This window comes from Malaclemys terrapin, chromosome 7 (assembly GCF_027887155.1).
Source record: "Malaclemys terrapin pileata isolate rMalTer1 chromosome 7, rMalTer1.hap1, whole genome shotgun sequence".
In the NCBI taxonomy this organism is placed as follows: Eukaryota; Metazoa; Chordata; order Testudines; family Emydidae; genus Malaclemys; species Malaclemys terrapin.
Genome location: NC_071511.1, coordinates 63,353,368 through 63,376,794, shown reverse-complemented (window position 1 = coordinate 63,376,794; position 23,427 = coordinate 63,353,368). Strand labels below are relative to the sequence as shown.

General features: G+C 43.6%; 2 protein-coding genes across 3 annotated transcripts in view; one reads left to right on the top strand and one right to left on the bottom strand.

Annotated features, from left to right (window-relative positions):
• The window catches only part of ADK (adenosine kinase), a 541,342-nt gene extending 527,429 nt beyond the window's left edge, over nucleotides 1–13,913 (bottom strand). The window contains exon 1 of the mRNA XM_054034260.1: nucleotides 13,709–13,913. Within this exon, the coding sequence (XP_053890235.1) occupies nucleotides 13,709–13,770 (62 nt within the window). The 5' untranslated portion in view covers nucleotides 13,771–13,913. The remainder of the gene's footprint in view (nucleotides 1–13,708) is intronic.
• Nucleotides 13,914–14,045: 132 nt separating this feature from the next.
• Nucleotides 14,046–23,427, top strand: part of AP3M1 (adaptor related protein complex 3 subunit mu 1) — a 42,544-nt gene continuing 33,162 nt past the window's right edge. The window contains exon 1 of one of the 2 annotated variants that reach the window (XM_054034257.1): nucleotides 14,046–14,316. The gene's annotated coding sequence lies outside the window, so the exon portion shown is untranslated. Of the gene's footprint in view, nucleotides 14,317–14,588; nucleotides 14,679–23,427 lie in introns of those variants that run through there. The other variant, XM_054034258.1, reaches the window with a different exon arrangement.

The window sequence follows — 23,427 nt, the reverse complement described above, 5'->3', positions numbered from 1 at the left end:
TCCATATACACATATATAGAGAATTTTTTAGAGGAATTTTTAAATTATTTTATAATCTCAGCAACAATTTATGCAATGCCATATATTGCAATTTATGCAATGATATATCTTCTGTATTATCCTCCATCCCTATCCTTACATAACCTACCGTTTTGTTTGCCTTTTTTTTTTAAGCCACAGCTGTACAATGAGCAGAGGTCTTCCTTGACCTGTCCACAGTGTTGCCCAGGTCCTTTTCCTGAGTTGGTAAAGCTCATTTAGAACCCAGTAAGGTGTATGAGTAGTTCAAATTTTTCCTTCCCATGCACACTACTTTACATTATCAACATTGAATTTCATTTGCCATGCCATCATGTTGCCCATTCACCTAGCTTGGTTAGGTCTTTCTGAAATTCCTTACAGTCCTCTGTAGACTTGGATAACTTACATAATTTTGTGTCATCTGCACATTTACCATCTCACTGCTCAGTCCTTTTTCCCCCAATCACTGATAAATATATTAAGCTACACTGGTCCTAGAATAGAATTATGTGGCACTGCACCACTACTTTCTGCCATGATGGCAGTGGACCATTTATTTGTTTTCTGTTTCCTAGCCAATTTTTGATCCCTGACAATATTTTGCTTTTGACCCTATGACCACTGTGTTTCTTTTAGTAATCGGATATGGAGGAACTTGGTCAAAGATCAGTCCATTTGAGAGTCTAAATAAATGTCATCCATTTTTGGGGTATCAGCTAGTTACTGACAAGTTCAAAGCATGCCTCACTAAACTTTAGAATGATATTCCTTTGCAGCAACCATTCAGATTAGATCCTAAATACTACTTAATTACAGTTTTTGTTTGTGGAGTTTTTTCTATAAACTCTCCCTCTCTTCCCCCTGCCCCCAAAAGATAACTTAAATCATCATCTATCCCAGACTCTGGGTATTAAACCTCCAATCCTACTGAAACCTGTCACAGGGAGAGTCTCTCTCCAGTAGGTCCCAGATCATTTAAGGCTTTATTATGTCATAAACAATGCCTTTTACACACTGCTGAGAACCCAGTGTAGATCTCAGGGCAAAAGTGCAATATCCTCATCACAAAATACTGTGACAGGTTTCAGAATGGTAGCCATGTTAGTCCTACTGTATTTTCCACTCCATGCATCTGAAGTGGGTTTTAGCCCACGAAAGCTTATGCCCAAATAAATTTGTTAGTCTCTAAGGTGCCACAAGTACTCCTCGTTGTTTTTACAAGATACTGTGTGTGTCAAGCAAACTGCTGTTTTATGTAAATAACTTCAGCTTCTGGTTCAGTTTAAGGTTTAACCACCCCACATATAGCATGAAACAGTCAGGTCTATAGGCACCCTTTAATTGTAAACAATGGAACAACTATTATGGATTTTATATCTTGTTTTGGGACAGCATTAACCATGATCCACATTGTTTCATTACTAAGTTTATTCTGTAGTTAATTCTGTTTTTGGAAATTATGGATAGTGAAAATAATGACTGAGGCCTGGTTTACACTACGGGGCTGGGTCGAATTTAGCCGCATTAGGTCGATTTAAAAATGAATGCATCCACACAACGAATCCCGTTTCGTCGACCTAAAGGGGTCTTAAAATTGACTTCTGTACTCCTCCCCAACGAAGGGAGAAGCGCTAAAATCGACCTTGCTAGGTCGAATTTGGGGTATTGCGGACACAAATCGACAGTATTGGTGTCCAGGAGCTATTGTGACTGCTCTGGACAGCACTTTGAACTCTGATGCACTAGCCAGGTACACAAGAAAAGTCCCAGGAAGTTTGAAATTCATTTCCTGCTTGGTCAGCGTGGCGAACTCAGCAGCACTCAGCAGCACAGGTGACCATGCAGTCCCCCCAGAATCGTAGACCGTAGAATGTTTCTACACTCCCCCTATCATCTCTGTCCCTGTGGTTATCGCAGATTAGAAGGCAAAAAAAAAAAAAAAAAAAAAAACCACACACTCGCGATGACATGTTTTCCAAGCTTATGCAGTCCTCCCGCACTGATAGGGCACAGCTTAATGCATGGAGGCATTCAGCGGCAGAAGCCATGAAAGTATTATGTGAGTGTGAAGAGCAGAGGCAGGACGCGATGCTGAGGCTAATGGGGGAGCAAACAGACATGATGAAGCGTCTGTTCGAGCTGCAGGAAAGCCAACAAGAGCACAGACCCCCACTGCAACCACTGTATAACCGCCTCCCCTCCTCCCCATGTTCCATAGCCTCCTCACCCAGATGCCCAAGAACACGGGGCGGGGGGGGGGGGGAGGAGGCTCCAGGCACCCAGCCACTCCACTCCAGAGGATGGCCCATGCAACAGAAAGCTGTCATTCAGTTTGATTTTTAGTGTGGCTACAATAAGTCATGTGGCCTTGTCCTTCCCACACCCCACCCAGGCTACCTGATCCGTTATTTCATTATTTTTTTTTAAATGAATACAGAATGCATGGTTTCAAAATAATAGTTACTTTATTTCGAAGGGGGGAGAGTGGTTGGCTTACAGGGAATTAAAATCAACAAAGGAGGCGGGTTTGCATCAAGGAGAAACACACACAACTGTCACATCGAAGCCTGGCCAGTCATGAAACTGGTTTTCAAAGGCTTTCTGATGTGCAGCGCACCTTGCTGTGCTCTTCTAATCGCCCTGGTGTCTGGCTGCTCAAAATCGGACACCAGGCGATTTGCCTCAACCTCCCACTCCGCCATAAACATCTCCCCCTTACTCTCACAGATATTATGGAGCACACAGCAAGCAGCAATAACAATGGGAATGTTGCTTGCGCTGAGGTCTGACCAACAATGCCAGCAAGCTTTTAAACGTTCAAAGGCACATTCTACCACCATTCTGCACTTGCTCAGCCTATAGTTGAACTGCTCCTTACTACTGTCCAGGTTTCATGAACCATGAGAGCAAGGGGTGGGTGCAACTGCGCGGTGCTGCCAGCTGAGAGAGCAGCCTGAAGCAGAAGCCTCCAGCTCACATGATATTCCAGGCAGGACTGAATCTCCATGAGATGAAATTTAAAGAAGAGAATGACCTGGAGTCTCTAGCTCCCATTTGGTGCTCTAAGAGGAGGATAGCCATGTCTGTCTAGGCGCCCCAATGGACCTCACTGAGGAGGATTCCAAGGAGTTCTCCCAGAGCAGCAGTACCACATCTGCCAGCAGCACCCAGGAAGACCAGAACAGAACCCAGAACCCCCGGCCAAGCTACATGTCCGACGAGGACGCGTACCAGTCCTACTGCACCGTCTGCTGCCAAGGCACCCAAGAGGACCAGAACGGATCCCCCGAGCTCGTCGCTGGGGAGCAGGAGAGCAGAGTTGCAGGAGAGCAAAGTTGCAGGGGAAGTGGTGGAGCCGTACACCATGTCCTGGAGGTTGCTAGGAGCCAGGCAGGGAAGATGTTCCCAGAACCCCCGGCCAAGCTATACGTCCGACAAGGATGGGTACCAGTCCTACTGCACCGTCTGCTGAGAAGGCAAGGAGCTGCTGCTGTGTAGCAATGCCAGCTGCTGTAGGTGCTTCTGTGTCGAATGCTTGGAGGTCCTGGTAGGGCAAGGTACCTCAGCCAAGGCAAAAGAGCAAAAGCCCTGGAGCTGTTACACGTGTCAACCACAGAAGCACTATGGGGTGTTACAGCGTTGACTGGACTGGAATGTACGGCTGCAAGACTTCTTCACCAGTAACAAAGGAAAGGAATATGATGCACCTATAATCTAAAAAGGCCCGCACATTTCCCAGAGTCACTACCCTTGATAACCGAACATCAATGATTGCATTGGCTACTTGGATCACAGCAGCTCCCACAGCAGACTTGCCCACAATAGCAGCGGTGACGGTAAGCTGAGCGGGCTCCATGCTTGCCGTGGTATGGCATCTGCACGGGTAACCCAGGAAAAAAGGCGCGAAACGATTGTCTGCCGTTGCTTTCATGGAGGGAGGGGCGACTGACGACAAGTACCCAAAACCACCCATGACAATGTTTTTGCCCCATCAGGCATTGGGAGCTTAACCCCGAATTCCAATGGGTGGCGAAGACTGCGGGAACTGTGGGATAGCTACCCACAGTGCACCGTTCCGTAAGTGGATGATAGCCACGGTAGTGAGGACGCACTCCGCCGACTTAATGCGCTTAGTGGGGACATATGCAATAGACTATAAAATCGATTTCTAAAAATTGACTTCTATAAAATCGACCTAATTTCGTAGTGTAGACATACCCTGAGAGTGACTGACTGTGGAGGGAAAATTTAAGTTTGATAGACAACAACTAGCCACGGATGGATGTTAAAGGGGGAGGTGAGGGAGCACCAGATTCCAGGGAAAGCACCACTTGGGGAGGAAAAACATGCATTTTGAGCTTCCTACTTGATAGTGTCCTTTGACCATGCTGGGAGAGGCCTCCCATCTTTCCTGCTGACCTCCAGCTAGTAAGTGCTTGGTAAATTTTCAACCCTTCTTGGGTCTGTGTTACATCCTTTGATTCTCAGTCACAATAGATTGCCCTCCCAGTTTTTTTAATATACTTTATTACTGAAGTGTTGGATTACATGTGGTATGGTTCATTTTAAAATTTAAGTGTATCTGCTTTAACTTTTCAGGTGGAACTTTATCTGATTAAGATGCAGTTTGCTGTGTTTGGCTATATGAGCAGAGTGTTGGATTCCCAGTCTCTCTTCGTGCTAACTACTACTATAAGGACACTGGCATTAACTGTGGTTTTTTAAATACAGATTTATATTTTTGCTTATAATATTTTATTTGCTTGTTTTTGGTGGTTTTGTTGTTGGTTTTAGTTTTTTGTTTGTTTTTGTTTTTGCAGTGCAGAGATTTTTTCCTCTTCCATTATTCACAATTGTCAACATCACCTGTTATTAGGACTTGAAACAGTCATTCATCTGCCAAAAGAACAAATCACTGAAATACACCAATTTCTGCACTGACACAAAAAATGCCAAGCTTAACTTAGGAGGAATAGTAAATCTGACTTTTTATCATGACTGTTCTCATGCCAGTGTTAAAGTACCTTTGCTTAATGCTGCATTTTAAAAAAAAGAATTACCGGTAGTTACAATTGGACTCTAAGCCCCTTATGTCAAGCCATGTTTCAAATTGTTCATTGCTTTATGATGTTCACTTATGCAATATTGTAACCAAATCAAATTCAAGATGACTCTTTTTATTTGTGTATCTATGTGCTCCTGTTTTGAACTAACTCATTCACCTGCACATCTACCAATGTGATATATGCCATCATGTGCCAGAAATGCCCCTCTGCCATGTACATTGGCCAAATCGGACAGTCTCTACGCAAAAGAATAAATGGACACAAATCAGACATCAAAAATTGTAACATTCAAAAACCAGTAGGAGAGCACTTCAATTTCCCTGGACACTCAATAACAGACAAAGTCGCCATTCTTCAACCAAAAAAACCTTCAAAAACAGACTTCAACGAGAAACTGCAGAAATGGAATTAATTTGCAAACTTGTCACTATCAAAGTAGGCTGAATAAAGACTAGGAGTGGCAAGGCCACTACAAAAAATAATTTTCCCTTTGTTTCAGAGTAACAGCCGTGTTAGTCTGTATCCGCAAAAAGAAGAACAGGAGTACTTGTGGCACCTTAGAGACTAACAAATTTATTAGAGCATAAGCTTTCGTGGACTACAGCCCACTATGCATCCGAAGAAGTGGGCTGTAGTCCACGAAAGCTTATGCTCTAATAAATTTGTTAGTCTCTAAGGTGCCACAAGTACTCCTGTTCTTCTTTTTCCCTTTGTTGATACTCACACCTTCTTGTCAACTGTGGGGAATGGGCCACATCCAGCATGACTGAATTGGCCTCATTAGCACTGACCCCCCACTTGGTAAGGCAACTTCCATCTTTTCATGTGCTGTATATTTATACCTGCTTACTGTATTTTACACTCCACCTGATGAAGTGGGTTACAGCCCACGAAAGCTTATGCCCAAATACATTTGTTAGTCTCTAAGGTGGCACAAGGACTCCTTGTTGTTTTTACTGATACAGACTAACATGGCTACCTCTCTGAAACCTGTCATTTTTCCTCAGATAGCATAAAAAGTACTTCAGATATCATGTAGCAATGCTCAGTGTGATAATACTACCTTTTAATTAACACTGAAATCTAACTAGTGTTATGGATCTCAATGCTTAATTTTTGCCAAATCTGAGCCCTGGCACATCTAGGCTTGGTAGTTCATGTGGAACCTCTGGGCTTGCCACATCAGTTATGAAAGTAAACAATTTGCTTGAGCCCTGGCACCTCTTTCATTACAAATTAAGCACTGGTCACCCTCAACTGAACTGAACTGAACCGTACTCACTAAGGGCTTGTCTGCACTGGCACTTTACAGCACTGCAACTTTCTCGCTCAGGGGTGTGAAAAAACACCCCCCTGAGCGCTGCAAGTTTCAGCGCTGTAAAGCACCAGTGTAGACAGTGCACCAGTGCTGGGAGCCGCGCTCCCAGCGCTGGTAGCTATTCCCCTCTTGGAGGTGGGTTTTTTTATAGCGCTGGGAGAGCTCTGATAATCAGGCCTAAGGGCTTAGATCTGCTGTGGGACAGTGTTTCTGTAGAAGAGACAGCCCAGTGTCCACTAGCAGCGAGGTCCCCACACTGAGAGCTGAAATCACAGAGCTGGTGGAACCTCAAGACTGACTTGCAGAAGTCACAGGGGCAGGTGACAGCAGGTGATGGCACATGGCCATTGGCAATGGAGAGGTGGAGTGAATGGTGGCATAATGAACAGTGTCCAGAGCAAGCGGTGAGTGGCTGGAGGAAAGAGTAAGGTGCCTTCTCCCTCCCACAGTGTGGGAAGTGAACTCATGCAAAAGCACCTCTGAACTTTGGGTCTCCATTGACAAAGGACAACAACTATGAATGGGGAGAGGGAGAAAAGAGTGGTACTGTTAAAGGAACATTTGGTTGTTGGATAATGTTTTAGTGACTTTGCTCCAGAATGCTAGATTGCGACTGGGAAATGTATATAAATATACGTTTCCTAGAAGGCCAAGATTTTTAAAATGCATTATTTGCCAAGATTGTTATCTCACATTATTGCAATCTCGAGAGGTTATCATCTTAGGGTGTTTCTGCACTAAACATTATAATTTCTTGTTTACTTAAGAATAGTCTGACCCAGTATAACCAATGGTCCATCTAGCCTGGTATCCTCTCTTCTGACAGTGGCCAATGCCAGGTGCTTCAAAGGGAATGAACAGAACAGGGCAATTATCGAGTGATCAATATCCTGTCATCCACTCTAGCTTCTGGTGAAAAGAGACTAGGGACACTCAGAACATGGTGTTGCATCCCTGCCCATCCTGCTAATAGCTATTGATGGATCTATTGTCCATGAACTTATCTAGTTCTTTTTTTGAACCCTGTTATAGCTTTGGCCTTCACAACATCCCCTGGCAAAAAGTTCCCCAGGTTGACTGTGTGTTCCTTTTGTTTGTTTGAAACCTGATGCCTATTAATTTCACATAGGTGACCCCTTAGTTCTTGTGTTATCAGGAGGAGTAAATAATACTTTCTTATTCACTTTCTCCACATCAGTCAAGATTTTATAGACCTCTATCATATTCCCTCTTAGGGTATGTCTACACTTACCATTTAAAGCGCAAAAAGTCCCTTTTTTGCGCTAAAACCACGGGAGCATCTACACTTGTTAATCACTTTTTGCGGTGAAACTCTGAAGTTTCACTGCAAAAAGAAAACCACCTTCACGAGAGGCATATAACTCTTACCGCTGTTCTTTTTGCGCTGCTGTGAAAGTGAAGACACGTTCTATCAGTGTAAATACCCTTTGGTCTCCGAAGGATATCCCACAGTTCCAAAAGTGGCCACTCTGGCCAGCATATCTGCTGCTCTGATGCACAGATGTCCGCCCCTCCCCCCTTTTGAAGTTTGAAGCTCCCTTTCCCTTTGTTTGTAGATGTGGGCAAAAGCAGCCAGACAGCAGGAGGTTTTTAAAAAAAATGCCATGGAAGAAACCAGGAAGTAATGGTGCTTCTGAGATATGAAGCAGGTGGAACCTCATGGGGCACTGAGCAGGGACCCAGAATGCCTTCCACTCACCCTCCACTTCCCACAAGACCTATCGAGAGAGCTGCACTGTGGGATAGCTGCCCATCAGCGATGGAAGTGCTGCTAGTGTAAACACTCTCTGACGCCTGAGGAATTGAGTGAGTACACAAACCAGCGTTTTTCTTTCACCGGTTCCCCATCACCGGTGAAACTTACAGCACAAAAACTCTGTAAATGTAGACATACCCTTAGTCTGTTTTCCAAGCTGAAAAGTCCCAGTCTTATTAATCTCTCCTCATATGAAAGCTGTTCCATACCCCTAATAATTTTAGTTGTCCTTTTCTATACCTTTTCCAACTCCAATAAAACTTTTTTGAGATGGGGCAACCAGAACTGCACGCAGTATTCAAGATGTGGGTGTACCATTGATTTATATCATTGGTGGGCAAACTACGGTCCATGGGCCACATCCAGCCCGCGGTACCCTCCTGCCTGGCCCCTGAGCTCCTGGCCCAGGATGCTCGCCCCCGGTTCCTCCCCTGCTGTTCCCCCTACCCCGCAGCCTCAATTCACTACACCACCGATGCAATGCTCTGGGTGGCGGGGCGGCGAGCTCCTGGGGCAGCACAGCTGCAGAGCTTGGCCTGATCTGGTGCTCTGTACTGTGCTGTGCGTGGCTGGCTCCAGCCGGGCGGCGCAGCTGTAGCACCGCCAGCCACCGGTGCTCCAGGCAGCACAGTAAGGGGGCAGGGGGCGGGAGGGGCTGGATAGAGGGCAGGGGAGTTTAGGGTGGTGGTCAGGGGACAGGGGTTTGGATAGGGGTTGGGGCAGTCAGAGGGCAGGGAACAGGGGTTGAATGGGGGCAGGGGTCCGGGGGGGGGGTTGGATGGGGCAGTGGGGGGCAGTCAGGGGCGGAGGTTCCGGGGGCAGTCAGGGGAGAAGTGGTGGTTGGATGGGGGCAGGAGTCCCAGGGGGGCAGACAGGAAGGAGAGGAGGGGTTGGATGGGGCGGCACAGAGCAATCAGGGCGGGGGTTCCGGGGCGGGGTCAGGGAGCGGGGGGGGGTGGATCCTGGGGGGCCATCAGGGAACAGGGGGGTTTGGATGGGCCAGGAGTCTGGGGGGCCTTCAGGGGGCCAGAAGCTGGGGGGGGCGGCCCACAGCCCCCTCCTCTAACCAGCCCATGCCCCCCTCCCCTAACCGGCCCTCCATACAATTTCCAAAATCCGATGCAGCCCTCCAGCCAAAAAGTTTGCCCGCCCCTGATTTATATAGTAAAAGTGGAGGAGCTTGGTTTGCCAGACTGATCAGCAAACCAATGCTGACAACCTATGTGAAAAGGCTGCAAAATACCAAGCCTCTGGATTGCATCAACATGCAGAAAGCCTTAGAAGCCAGGCACTGTCAAAACCAGTTTTAAAAAGTACTTAATGAGGCTGTTAAGAATGCTGGAGACACAACACAGTTTATGAGAACAAACATGGCTGTCACATCATACTTTCTATTTAAGCAAGAGATACCACACACTACAAACTGGAGGCCAATGTTAAGTGCATGGTCACTTGTTAATCGTGAAGTGGGACACTGGTTTCAACCAAGACCAGCAAATGCTCACTATCCTTCTGCAAGCAACTCAACTGACTGGTTAGAAGCATGCGGTGCAACAGTGAAAAACTCCGCAGTTGAAAAAGTGAAGAACTCTCTCACCGCATTCAGAAAATGTGCATACATGGCTGATGAATGCACCAATGCAAATGGACATCAAGTATTAAGTCACTGCATATGTTATCCTGATGTCAGTTGTAGCCCAGTAGATGCATTTCTAGATGTTCAGGTTATAGAAGACACATCAGCTGCATCTGTGACAACCCACATCTTAGAAGAGTTATATGCTTATACATTGAACCCTAAAGAAATGGCTGCTTGTGCATTTGATGGAGCTACAAGCTTCTCTGGAAGACATAGTGGAGTACAAGCTTTGCTCAGAGAAAAGTGTAACCCTAATCTCTCCTATACACATTCCGGAGGCCATCTACTCCAACTAGCACTAGTATGAGCTGCAAATCTTCAAAAGACATTTAAAAAGGCATAAATTTAATATCTTCTTTTTTTCAGCAAGAGTCCAAAAGGACTGAACGTCTTGGAAAAAATAGAAGACACAGGGACTGAAGTTCAAATGAGTCCAACCTGGAAAACCCGCTGGCTTTCTCATAAGCAACCCTTGCCTGTTGTCTTAAAATTACTGAAACCATTATTATTGGCTTTGGAAAGTATCCACTGAGATGGGACGGATCTAAGGCCTTGGCGACACTCTGGAATTCACAGCGAGGGGAGTCGCTTGCAGCGCTGCGAGCGAGCGTGCAGCGCTGCAGGCTCTGATTACACTGGTGCTTTACAGCGCTGCATTCGCTGTGCTCGGGGGGGGGGGGGACTTTTTCACACCCCTGAGCACAGCAAGTTGCAGCGCTGTACAGCGCCAGTGTAGCCAAGGCCTAAGTAGTGAGACTAGTTTTACTAAGTTCAGAGAAAATTATTGCCATTCTCGCTCTTGTAAGTCTACTGTTGAAACCACTTGGGTCATTAAACAATGCCATCCAAGCATCTGCTACAACAGTAGTAGACCTTTGTCCAGCAATAGAAGCTATTTCAGAGATCTATACATTGAAAACGTAATGGAAGAAGCAAAGACTTCAATTCAAAAGTTGACTAGTTAAGGCACTTATATTGACTCCTTAAGTGAAGAGGACAAGATGTGTTTGTTAAGACAGCTGAAAAATACACAGATGTGATTCTTAGAAATCTACAACAGCAACTTCTGGATTCTACTTAACCTCTACGTAGCTTTTACAGATACCTGTCTTATAAAACACCAACAGTTAAGTGGAGTGAGGCACTACCAGCAATGGGGCTGTGAGATGATCAGGACAGAATAAAGAATTTGAACAGAGTGGAATATCATAAGATGAACAAATGAAGATTTGACTTCAACTTCTTCTTTATCATCACTAGTCAGGGCCGGTGCAAGGAAGTTTCGCGCCCTAGGCAAAACTCCCACCTTGTGCCCCACCCCCGCGGCAGCTCCCGCCCCCCTCTCCTCCCTGAGGCGCCCCCCCCCCACGGCAGCTCCCCCTCCCCCGGGGAGCCGTGCGGCAGTTCCCCACCCGAGCTCACCTCTGCTCCGCCTCCTCCCCGAGCACGCCGCCCCCGCTCTAATTCTCCTCCCCTCCCAGGCTTGTGGCACCAAACAGCTGATTGGTGCCGCAAGCCTGGGAGGCGGGAGAAGTGGAGCAGCAACGGCGTGCTCGGGGAGGGGTGCATAGCAGAGGTGAGCTGGGGTGGGGAGCCCTGCAGCAGCTCCCCTTCACCAACCCTGAGGCACCTCCCCGGCCCGGGGAGCCGTGCGGCACCTCCCCACCCCAGCTCACCTCTGCTCCGCCTCCTCCCCGAGCACGCCGCCCCCCCGCTCTAATTCTCCTCCCAGGCTTGCGACGCCAAACAGCTGATTGGCGCTGCAAGCCTGGTGGGAGAAGTGGAGCGGCAACCGCGCACTCGGGGAGGAACGCTGTAAAAAAAAAAAAAAAAAAAAATTGGGGGCACCATTTTTTGGCGCCCCCAAATCTTGGCGCCCTAGGCAACCGCCTAGTTCGCTTAATGGTAGCACCAGCCCTGTCACTAGTGGTTCAACCCAATCTTTGTGCTATGTTTCCTGGGATGAAAGAAGTAGGAATCCATCTCTTGCTACTCCCAGTCACAACAGCTACCGTTGAGCGTTCTTTTTCCTCATTGAATAGAATTTTCTGTTATGAAAGGAGTCACCTTCTGCCTGATCAGGAGCATATCATGAAGGACTGGCAGTACCAGACACAAGAGAAGCCACCAAAGATGAATGCACTGCATTCAAAAGTTCATTAATAGAGCTGTGCAAAATTACAAGAAACCAAGAAGGATGAGATGTAATGCTTCATAGTAGGCTTCAATAGCCAACTTTAATTTGTGTAATTTTAAAACATGAGTTAAATCTAATAAAATGGTCGTGAAACATTTTTCAGTTTTTACTATCATGCCATACAGCTCACCTTCGTCCTCACAGTCTTATCCCTTAGCCGTCACCCCTGCTGTGTATTTGAACACCTCCCCCTAATTTCAATTCCTGGGAAAAACATTGATGGCTAGTCAAATGCCTCCCCACGCAGCTGTGAGGAAGTTACCTCGGAGGCTTAATAGTAGCGCTCAACTTCCTGGCACCCAGCAGCTGTGTCCTTATCTGTCATTGAATGAACTAGCAAGGACTGGCATTTTTCCCTCCTCTGCAGCTCCTACTGTCAACTTCCTCAAGAGGACACTGTTTCTTTCACTGCTGTCTGCTGGGGCCTGAATTGATATGAAGAACCTAAGTGCCTAGGTACTCATGCCCAAAGGGTGTCATGGAAGGACATCATCTGGTTCTATATAAAATCCGGCTACACGTGACAGAAGGAAAGTGTAACAATCCTCTTCCCCCTCACCGCACATGACACTGATTTTCGATTCTCCTCCAAATGCATGGAGTTCAGAGCAAGGCCGCAGGCAGCATGTATGATACAACCACGTGTATGAAGAGATATTGCAAACCCACAACTCCTGTGTACCGAAAGATCAACCCCACTGCTTAAAACAAAGTTCTCATTGTCCTTTGTGCTGCGATTTTCAACTCATTGACATTTGTCTCCTGGATTGGAATACTTTAATGTGCAATGGTGATAACATGAAGGAGGGTTTGGCAGAAGCAACATCCCCAGATAGCAATCTAAACAATCCAGCAACCTACCGGCACCTACTCACAGGGGGAGGAAAGGAACTAAATATTATACCAGCAACACATTAACTACAGGACCTTCCTCCCTGGGACTATGTTAACATAACCCGGGATTAGTGTCAGAATTCGCCGGTCCTCAGCCACAGGTAACGAGTGTAATTAGAACAAGGAGTCTGGTGGCACCTTAAAGACTAACAGATTTATTTGGGCATAAGCTTTCGTGAGTAAAAACCTCACTTCTTCGGATGCTCCGAAGAAGTGAGGTTTTTACTCACGAAAGCTTATGCCCAAATAAATCTGTTAGTCTTTAAGGTGCCACCAGACTCCTTGTTGTTTTTGTAGATACAGACTAACACTGCTACCCCCTGATACTTGAGTGTAATTAGAGAATCCTACAGAAACACACAAATCCTATAACAACATATTCAACGGTTACAAGGTAATCTGTGCCTACCGCAATGTTAAAGTGCCTGTGCTGGATATATTGCAATTCACAGAAAGCAACCCAGGAACTGACAACGTGCGCCGGCTACGGAGAAGCCGGTAACTGTACTACGCACCAGCACGTTAAATTGTTCTATTGCATTGTCGCACAGAGGCTGCCCAAGTACCCCCAGTTACACGGTAACGCAACAGCCGTTCTGTCCTACTGGGTCTGTACATCCCTGCTGGGGGTGACTTTCAGGCTGCACTTAGTTGAATAGCACGTGGTTAACCTTTAGCCGGGCAGAGTGAGATTTACAAAATAATCCTTTACTAGCAAACACTCCCTGCTGCCCGTTCTCATGCCCGCTCTCGGGGTGAAGCTGACTTTCATTCTCGCTCGGTCTCTTTTTGTTACCTAAGTTGGTTTTGTTCCAGCTTGGGCTTCTTGGCTTGTGGCTCCTCCGCTGCCATCTTCATGCTCAGTGTATCCAGCAGGCGCGGAGCCCGGCCTCGTCACGATCCTCTTGTAGCAGCAGCTCAGCTTCCAACCAGGGCAACAAGCAGCCAGCAGCAGCAGGAGGGGGGAGCAGAGTGGGCTCTAGAGCGCCTGATTCAAGAATTGGCCAGGAGCGGGGTACCCACTTTTAAAATAACGTGGCAATTGCTGAATAAGTGCAACGGCCTTTATTGCTGGGGAAACATCGCCTTGGGCATTTGATACAAATCCCCTCGATCTTTGTAATGCAAATAATGACCTGGTTTAAATTAACTGGCCGCCGAGGTCAGATGCTAATGCACGGATTGCCAGACTCAAAGCGGCTCCAGCGTGGCATAATTTCTTACAGATTCATAGGCGATTCAAACATACAGTCTTGCACGGATGGAGGCAGTCACATAGACACCTGTGCGTGTGTCTGGGGGAGGAGGCATAGGGTGTGTTGGGTCCTCACAGCCATATTTGCCACTGCTTCTGGGGGAGTGGGGTCGCTGTTCTGAGTGTGAGCAGGGGCTCGGGATCTGCAGGTGAATATGTCTTAGTCCCAGAATTCAGGGGTGGATAGCTTACTGTCTTTGCGGGGTTTTTTTAAAGTTAAAATGTAACTGTGATAGCTAGTGGAGTTGATACTTTTGGAGAAGATTGATAGTTCTTTGCTCTGTATATATTTGTGTGACCGTGAAAGTTCCAGGCACTCATCCCACTTTTGTTTCTCAGAATTTATTATCTTTATCTTGGTTAATGTTTGCAAAGTGCGTGGTGGCTATGAAGTGCTAAGAATGTATGTAAACAACAGAATCTTGGCTGTCGTCAAACCAAATAAGGTGTGCTTAGGAGGGTTTTTTGTTTTGTTTTCTGTTGGGGTGGGAGCGTTCGGGAGAAATCGAAGGTATGTTATCTTTTGCGTGTCAATTTCTAGTTCTTCCACTTTTGCTGGGTAATATTTCCTGTCTGGTTAAACTTCTTTTAATGAAAAATTCTTAAAACCCAAAGTCTTATAGAGACTCAGTTAAGTTTCACTAAGTAACTCCTTTACTTTAAAATTTTTTAAAATACATTTCAGTCGATGTAACCCATTCCCTTCTTCCCTCCGTAAATTGTGCTGTAATGAGATCTAATGTCTGATTTGTGTTTTAATTTTATGTACTGAGCCTTTGGTTTTCAGATTGGATTTCACTCATAAGAACTATCTTTACTACTATACTGATTTAGCTTTAGATCCTGGAAGCTTTCTGTGCTGTAGGAGAAAATGAGTTGCTACTGTCCTAATACTTCTCAGCTCTTATACTTCAATCATTGTATGAAACCTCTTCCCCAAAGAATAGGTTTGTTTCAGAGTTTAATTGTGATGATGTCACTATTTTTATCATATTCAGGTTCTCGTTTATATATATATACACACTCTCTCTCTCTCCCCCCCTCCCCCAAATTTGGGCTTAACTTTCTTAACAGACTACTTAAATTCAGAATCTCTGATGTTAACTATTTTAGAAATAAAAACACTAGACTGGTGTGGGACAGAAGTACATTTTGGTTTGCACTGTACTTAAAAGTTCATTTGAGAGTTACGTGGCGTGTTGGTTTTGTTTTTATTGTCTGAACTGAGTGAGAAGTAAAGGTTCATAGAAAAGCAAATTCTTTCTATTTTAATAGTCTGTTTCAGAATTCAAATAAGGATTTTCTTTAAAATATGTTTTTAAACAGACCCTTTCTCTGACGGCCACACCTGTGTGTATTTCACAGAAGTAGTTGCATAACGGATCAATCTTTCAAAAACAGTGCAATCCAGAAGCTTGATATTAAGAAAACATAACCTTATATTAAGCAAAGTGGTCCATTATGTCAAGATCTATGGTGAAAGAGTTTACTTTATCGTTATTTATAAAGCACCTCAGTTTTCTGGGCCCATTATAGATCACTAAATACATGTCCCCTGCACAGCAAAGGTTTTAGTCTACATTTTATATACATCTGAATAAGTGTTATGGGCAATGGCCTGAGAACAAGAAGATGGGAGAGGAGTTACAATAGTAAGGTCATGTGGTTAGTTAGGTTTATTACATCTTTTTAGTGGTTCTAAGTAACTTTTTGGCTTTGCCTTTAGTTGTTTATGAACAGTCAGGGGAACAATATCTTGTGGTAATACTTGGTTTCTCTGAAGCTTTTTCTATGCTAGGAAATGTAACAGGTGCTGATAATTTGTCAGCAATTGGTGCAATTGAAAGTAGCTTAACGGCAAGTGGATCTTGCATATGCTTGGGGAAACTTTCTGAAGATTTCCTATCCTTACTAACATCTGTTTAATTTAATCGATGTTGGGAGCGCTAGTATATAAAGCTCAATTTTTAGTAGCCCTTTTCAGGACCATGAGAGGCTTGCTCTGAGAAGATTTAATTGATGGATGTAAAAAAGCTCCTAGCACCTTGCCTGGCATTAGTGTTCCCAGCAGGGCAGTTTTCACCAGTAGTAGCACCAGTAAGAATTTTTTGTAATAGTCCCTCATGTACACACAGCCTTAATACTAGTTTCAAAGTCTGCTTTCTCTGTGTTTAGTCCCTTTTCTGTTGTTGCTTTGTGTTCAATCCCAGTTACCCACTCTGAGCTGGAGCCAGTTGGGGCGTCTGCTGTACTCTGAGCTGAATGTGCAGATGTTAAGAGACAGTTGTTCATCCATAAACTTGCAGTCTATGACAAAGGAGGGAAAGAAAAAGGCAGGGGGGAAAAGATGATTGATTCCTATATTACACACACAGAACTGAGGCACTAAGTGACTTGCTGACAATCACACAGTCTGTAGAAGAACTGGGAATGGAACTCGCGTTTCCTGAATCCCAGAGTCTTAACCACAAAACTGTCCTTCCTCCGTTTTGCTTACACCAAGGGTTACTTGTATTAGTAAGCAGCCATGTTATTGTCGGCCACTATAACATATGCCAACAGCCAACCCTTTGTCACTCTTTAACATGTACTTTTCCCTCCCTCTTCTGTTGAGCTGAATACACCACAGTTGTGATTCTCAGTAGTGCTAATCTTGAAGGGGTTACTGTTACTGTTCCTTTAATTAGAACAAGTAACAATAGATTAGAACAATATATATATAAAAATAAAGGAGTTACACCTGCTCCGGAGTCTCCCTGCCAATTTTTAGTTTTTGTAACATTTTAAAGTGAGTGTTCTCTCCCCTGTTTCTAGGCCCATACAAATGAAGATAAAAATTTACTAGTCAAAGTACTGCCCTGTGCATAAAGCAAGCAAAGTATTCATTAAGATGACTAATAGAAATTTTATCAGTTGTTCTTTCTCAGGTATTACTTGTAGCAACATAGTAGGGCTGTAGATTAATAGCAGTTAAGTCACGTGATTAACTCGAGATAATCACAATTTTTAAAATTGTGATTGATCACACTGTTAAACAATAGAATACCAATTTAATTTTATTAAATATTTTGGATGTTTTTCTACATTTACAAATGTATTGATTGTTATTACAACACAGAATACAAAGTATACACTGTTCACTTTATATTTTTATTACAAATATTTGCACTGTAAAAATGATAAAAATAGTATTTTTCAATTCACCTCATACAAGTACTGTAGTGCAATCTTTTTATCGTGAAAGTGTAACTTACAAATGTAGATTTGTTACATAACTGCACTCAAAAACAAAACAATGTAAAACTTCAGAGCCTACAAGTCTACTCAGTCCTACTTCTTGTTCAGCCAACCACTAAGACAAACAAGTTTGTTTACATTTACGAGAGATACTGCTGCCTGCTTCTTATTTAAATCACCTGAAATTGAGAACAGGCATTCGTATGGCACTTTTGTAGATGGCGTTGCAAGGTATTTATGTACCAGATATGCTAAACTTTCATTTGCTCCTTCATGCTTTGGCCACTATTCCAGAGGACATGCTTCCATGCTGATGCTTTAATAATCATAAATAAATAAATAAATAAAAGCGTTAATTAAATTTGACTGTGCTCTTTGGGGGAGAATTATGTCTCCTACTGTTTTACCCACATTATGCATATATTTCATGTTATAGCAGTCTTGCATGATGACCCAGCACATGTTTGTTTTAAGAACACTTTCACAGCAGATTTGACAAAATGTAAAGAAGGTACCAATGTGAGATTTCTAAAAATAGCTACAGCACTTGACCCAACATTTAAGAATCTGAAGTGCCTTCCAAAATCTGAGAGCAACCAGGTGTGGAGCATGTTTTCAGAAGTCTTAAAAGAGCAACACTTCAATGCAGAAACTACAGAATCTGAACCACCAGAAAAGAAAATCAACCTTCTGCTGGTAGAATCTGACTGAGATGATGAAAATGAACATGCGTCGGTCCGCTCTGCTTTGGAATGTTGTCGAGCAGAACCAATCATCAGCATGGACACGTCCTCTGGAATGGTGGTTGAAGCATGAAGGGACATATGAGTCTTTAGCACATCTGGCACGTAAATATCTTGCTCTGTACACTTTGTATTCTGTGTTGTAATAGAAATCAGTACATTTGAAAATGTAGAAAACATCCAAAAATACTTAAATGGTATTCTTATTGTTTATCACACAGTTAACTTGTTTATCACAAGGTTTATCTCTTGCCAGCCCTAAAAAAAGTCTTTTAAAATGTTGAATATAAAGCAATTTAACAGTAAAGAGTATCTTTTTACTGAATCATTTATGTACATGGAGAGAAAAATGGAACCTTTAAGTTAATAATTCATTTGCATTACTAACCATTTAAATGCAACACACTATGAATTTTATAAAGACAACAAGGGTAGCCCAAGAGACAAAAGCCAATTTAAGAGGCAGGCTTTTTTCTCTCTTTTAAAAAGCTTATGGAGGAAGAAGCTGGCTGAGTGCAGGATACATAATGAAAATATATGTTAATACAGGGTGGTGTAAGGTATTGGGGGAAGGAAAAGCCACTTTTCAATGCAAAATAGAAGTAAAACAAGTAAATTACAAGTGCAAACACTAAAACTGATAGATACATCTGAAGTCTTTCACTTTGTAACAGAAAAATAATCTTGTTTATAGTAACAGGCTAAGAACAGTATACAACCTCTTCCATTTACCGAAACAGAACTCAAATGGTTTTGACTCTAAAAATCAAGGATTTAATCTGTAATATGCTCTGTATTTTGTAACTGAAAACACTCAGATCTCTGAAAAGTGGCAAAAGCAGATTCCCATCTATCTATGTAGATAAGTGAAAATTCCACATAGGCGTGAAAAAATGTTTTTATTTTTAATCCTGCAATCCTAACTCTCATTGGGTGAAGCCCACTGCTGTCCAGAAGGCTAGCACAAGACCCATGCACCATGTGAATTCCACTTCATCCCTCAAAAAACAACTTTCTTCAGTGGCACCATGGCTTTTTACTGTCCTTTCTGCACAGCAGTGGACTTCATCCATAGAGTAATGCCTCTAAAATCAATAGGTCCGTAAGGAGTACGGTGCTAGTCAACATGAATAAGGGTGACAGAAGCTTGTCCCTCTGATACTGATAACAATGCTATTAAAAGTGGGAGAAGTTGCTAAAAATCTAATTGCCATTTAAGCTGTATACTTATTCAGATTTTAGATGATGAGTCAGTTTCTAGTCCATTTCAGGTTCTCATGAACTAACCACAACACAGCAATATTTCAGTTATAAACACTGCAGGTAAATGTTTAAAAGAAATAAATCTACTAGCTTGACATTGGAGATGGGGAATGTGTTTAAGTATTTACAAAACTAATACTAAACTAATAGTTGGCATTGCCTCTGCAACATCAGGTTTATGTGCTGCAAAAGTTATGGAAAGAATAGTGACTTATTCAGTGAGTTTGTGCAGGGTAAATATCCTGTAATACAGTGCTTAAACTAGGCGCAGTTGAGCATTGATAGCCTGATGCTAAACTTTTCCTTGTGGTAAGTGTTAGTTTTCTGCTTCTGGGAGTATTATTGAGGGATGAACTGAAGATGGAGGAATGATAGATAGAAACAAGACCTGGCCCTGAAGAGTGGGTCTGAAGAGGATTGAGAGTGCATAGCATCTCTGCAGGAGACACTAGGGACCTTGTAAGTTTGAGCCCAAAATGGAGGTAGTGAGAATTGAGTGGTGGGGGGGGGGGGGAGGGGGAGGGAGAATAATGCTCTGACAGATACTACATCCCATGCAATATCTTTGGGGACCATATTGTATTAAGTTGACAATCCCTGGCTCACAGTGATGCATATACAGCTCCAGGAACTAAAAACAGGGAAGGGTGATTGCATCAATTAGGTTGTAAACACCACCACAGAGGTCCCTACCCCTGGCAGAGTCTACATATACTGGTTACATAAGAACAGCCGTACCGGATCAGACCAAAGATCCATCTAGCCCAGTATCCTGTCTACCGACAGTGGCCAATGCCAGGTGCCCCAGAGGGAGTGGACCTAACAGGCAATGATCAAGTGATCTCTCTCCTGCCATCCATCTCCACCCTCTGACAAACGGAGGCTAGGGACACCATTCCTTACCCATCCTGGCTAATAGCCATTAATGGACTTAACCACCATGAATTTATCCAATTCTCTTTTAAACTCTGTAATAGTCCTGGCCTTCACAACCTCCTCAGGTAAGGAGTTCCACATGTTGACTGTGCGCTGGGTGAAGAAGAACTTCCTTGTATTTGTTTTAAACCTGCTGCCTATTCATTTCATTTGGTGACCCCTAGTTCTTGTATTATGGGAATAAGTAAATAACTTTTCCTTATCCACTTTCGCCACATCACTCATGATTTTATATACCTCTATCATATCCCCCCTTAGTCTCCTCTTTTCCAAGCTGAAGAGTCTAGCCTCTTTAATCTCTCTTCATATGGGACCCGTTCCAAACCCCTAATAATTATAGTTGCCCTTCTCTGAACCTTTTCTAGTGCCAGTATACCTTTTTTGAGATGAGGAGACCACATCTGTACGCAGTATTCGAGATGTAGGCGTACCATCGATTTATATAAGGGCAAAAATATATTCTCAGTCTTATTCTCTATCCCCTTTTTTAATGATTCCTAACATCCTGTTTGCTTTTTTGACCGCCTCTGCATACTGCATGGATATCTTCAGAATACTATCCACAATGACTCCAAGATCTTTTTCCTGACTTGTTGTAGCTAAATTAGCCCCCATCATATTGTATGTATAGTTGGGGTTATTTTTTCCAATGTGCATTATTTTACATTTATCCACACTTAAATTTCATTTGCCATTTTGTTGCCCAATCACTTAGTTTTGTGAGATCTTTTTGAAGTTCGTCACAGTCTGCTTTGGTCTTAACTATCTTGAGCAGTTTAGTATCATCTGCAAACTTTGCCACCTCACTGTTTACCCCTTTCTCTAGATCATTTATGAATAAGTTGAATATTCATAAAAATCCCCGAAAACTGACCCTTGGGGAACACCACTAGTTACCCCTCTCCATTCTGAGAATTTACCATTAATTCCTACCCTTTTTTCCCTGTCTTTTAACCAGTTCTCAATCCATGAAAGGACCTTTCCTTTTATTCCATGACAGCTTAATTTACGTAAGAGCCTTTGGTGAGGGACCTTGTCAAAGACTTTCTGGAAATCTAAGTACACTATGTCCACTGGATCCCCCTTGTCCACATGTTCGTTGACTCCTTCAAAGAACTCTAATAGATTAGTAAGACACGATTTCCCTTTACAGAAACCATGTTGACTATTGCGCAACAGTTTGTTTTTCTATGCGTCTGACAATTTTATTCTTAACTATTGTTTCGACTAATTTGCCCGGTACGGACATTAGACTTACCGGTCTGTAATTGCCGGGATCACCTCTAGAGCCCTTTTTAAATATTGGTGTTACGTTAGCTAACTTCCAGTCATTGGGTACAGAAGCTGATTTAAAGGACAGGTTACAAACCTTAGTTAATAGTTCTGCAACTTCACATTTGAGTTCTTTCAGAACTCTTGGGTGAATGCCATCTGGTCCCGGTGACTTGTTAATGTTAAGTTTATCAATTAAGTCCAAAACCTCCTCTAGTGACACTTCAATCTGTGACAGTTCCTCAGATTTGTCACCTACAAAAGCTGGCTCAGGTTTGGGAATCTCCCTAACATCCTCAGCCGTGAAGACTGAAGCAAAGAATCCATTTAGTTTCTCCGCAATGACTTTATCATCTTTAAGCGCTCCTTTTGTATCTTGATCATCAAGGGGGCCCCACTGGTTGTTTAGCAGGCTTCCTGCTTCTGATGTACTTAAACGCTTTATTACCTTTTGGAGTTTTTGGCTAGCTGTTCTTCAAACTCCTCTTTGGCTTTTCTTATTACATTCTTGCCACTTGATTCCATAGAGAACAAGAGACAAAGGAAGGGCTATTGGCATAAGGCTGTATTTAGACAGACCCATGGCTTTCTTTCTGAGCCAGCAAATGGACAGGACTTTCTCTCCAAGGGGGCCCCTCCAACCTTTGCAAAGGGTTGTAGGGCCCTGTAAGACTGCTGGGTAACTCCTGTTTAAATCTGTCTCTCATTGTGTTGTCTCTTCTCCGTAATACTTTTTTTACCTTAAGAGTAAATGTGCTTGCTTAAAAAGAGCTGTGTGGTAACTCCTGGCCATACGTTGTTCATAGCGCTCTCAGAAAAAGCAAAGCACAGGTGCTGGCCTTTAGGCAGACTGGCTTGCTAGGGAGTGTGACAGGTTCGGTCACAGAGATCCCTTTGGGACTGTCACTTGATGTACTGAAATTACCTGAGTCTGTTTTCCCTGCCAGCTTGGGACTTCCAGAACCCTGTCTTGTTGAGCCAGACACGCTAGCCTGCTGCAATACAGACCCAGGGCCTTTCCCTAAAGCTGCAGGTTTTAAGTGAAAACAGCTCAGCAGGTTACCTGTCTCCAGCACCCAGACACCCAGTTCCCAATGGAATCCAAATCCCAAATAAATCCATTTTACTCTGTATAAAGCTTTATACAGGGTAAATTAGTAAATTGTCTGCCCTTCATAACACTGATAAAGTAATTAATACCCAGGGGAACAAAGAGCTGTGCATATCTCTCTAGGCTTATTAATAAAGTTATTTTAAGTATAAAAAGTAGGATTGAAGTGGTTTCAAGTAATAGAACAAAGTCAGTCACAAAAGCAAAATAAAACAAACTCGCAAGTGTACACCTAATACATTAAGAAACTGATTACACATAATATCTCACCCTTAAAGATGTTCCAATAAGCTTCTTTCACAGACTAGACCCCTTCCTAGTCTGGGCTCAATCATTTCCCCTGGTACACTCTGTTAGATCCAGCAGACATCTCAGGTGGTAAGCAGGGGTTTTCTCATGACTTGCAGACCTTTTTGTCCTGCTCCACCCCCTTTTTATAGCTTGGGCACAAGGGGGGGAAATCTTTTGTCTGTGCTTGTCCCCACCCCCTCCTCATCAATGGAAAAGTACAGGGATTAAGATGGATTCCAATATCATGTGACAAGGTCACATGTCACTGTAAGACCCCCTAGTCTCCATTCTTCCTGGGTTGGCCCACACGTACACAGAAAGGCTTGCAGTTAAATAAACCATTTACAACTAATTGTCATAGTCACTGGGAGCTATCAAGATTCTAAACCACCATTAATGGCCCACAC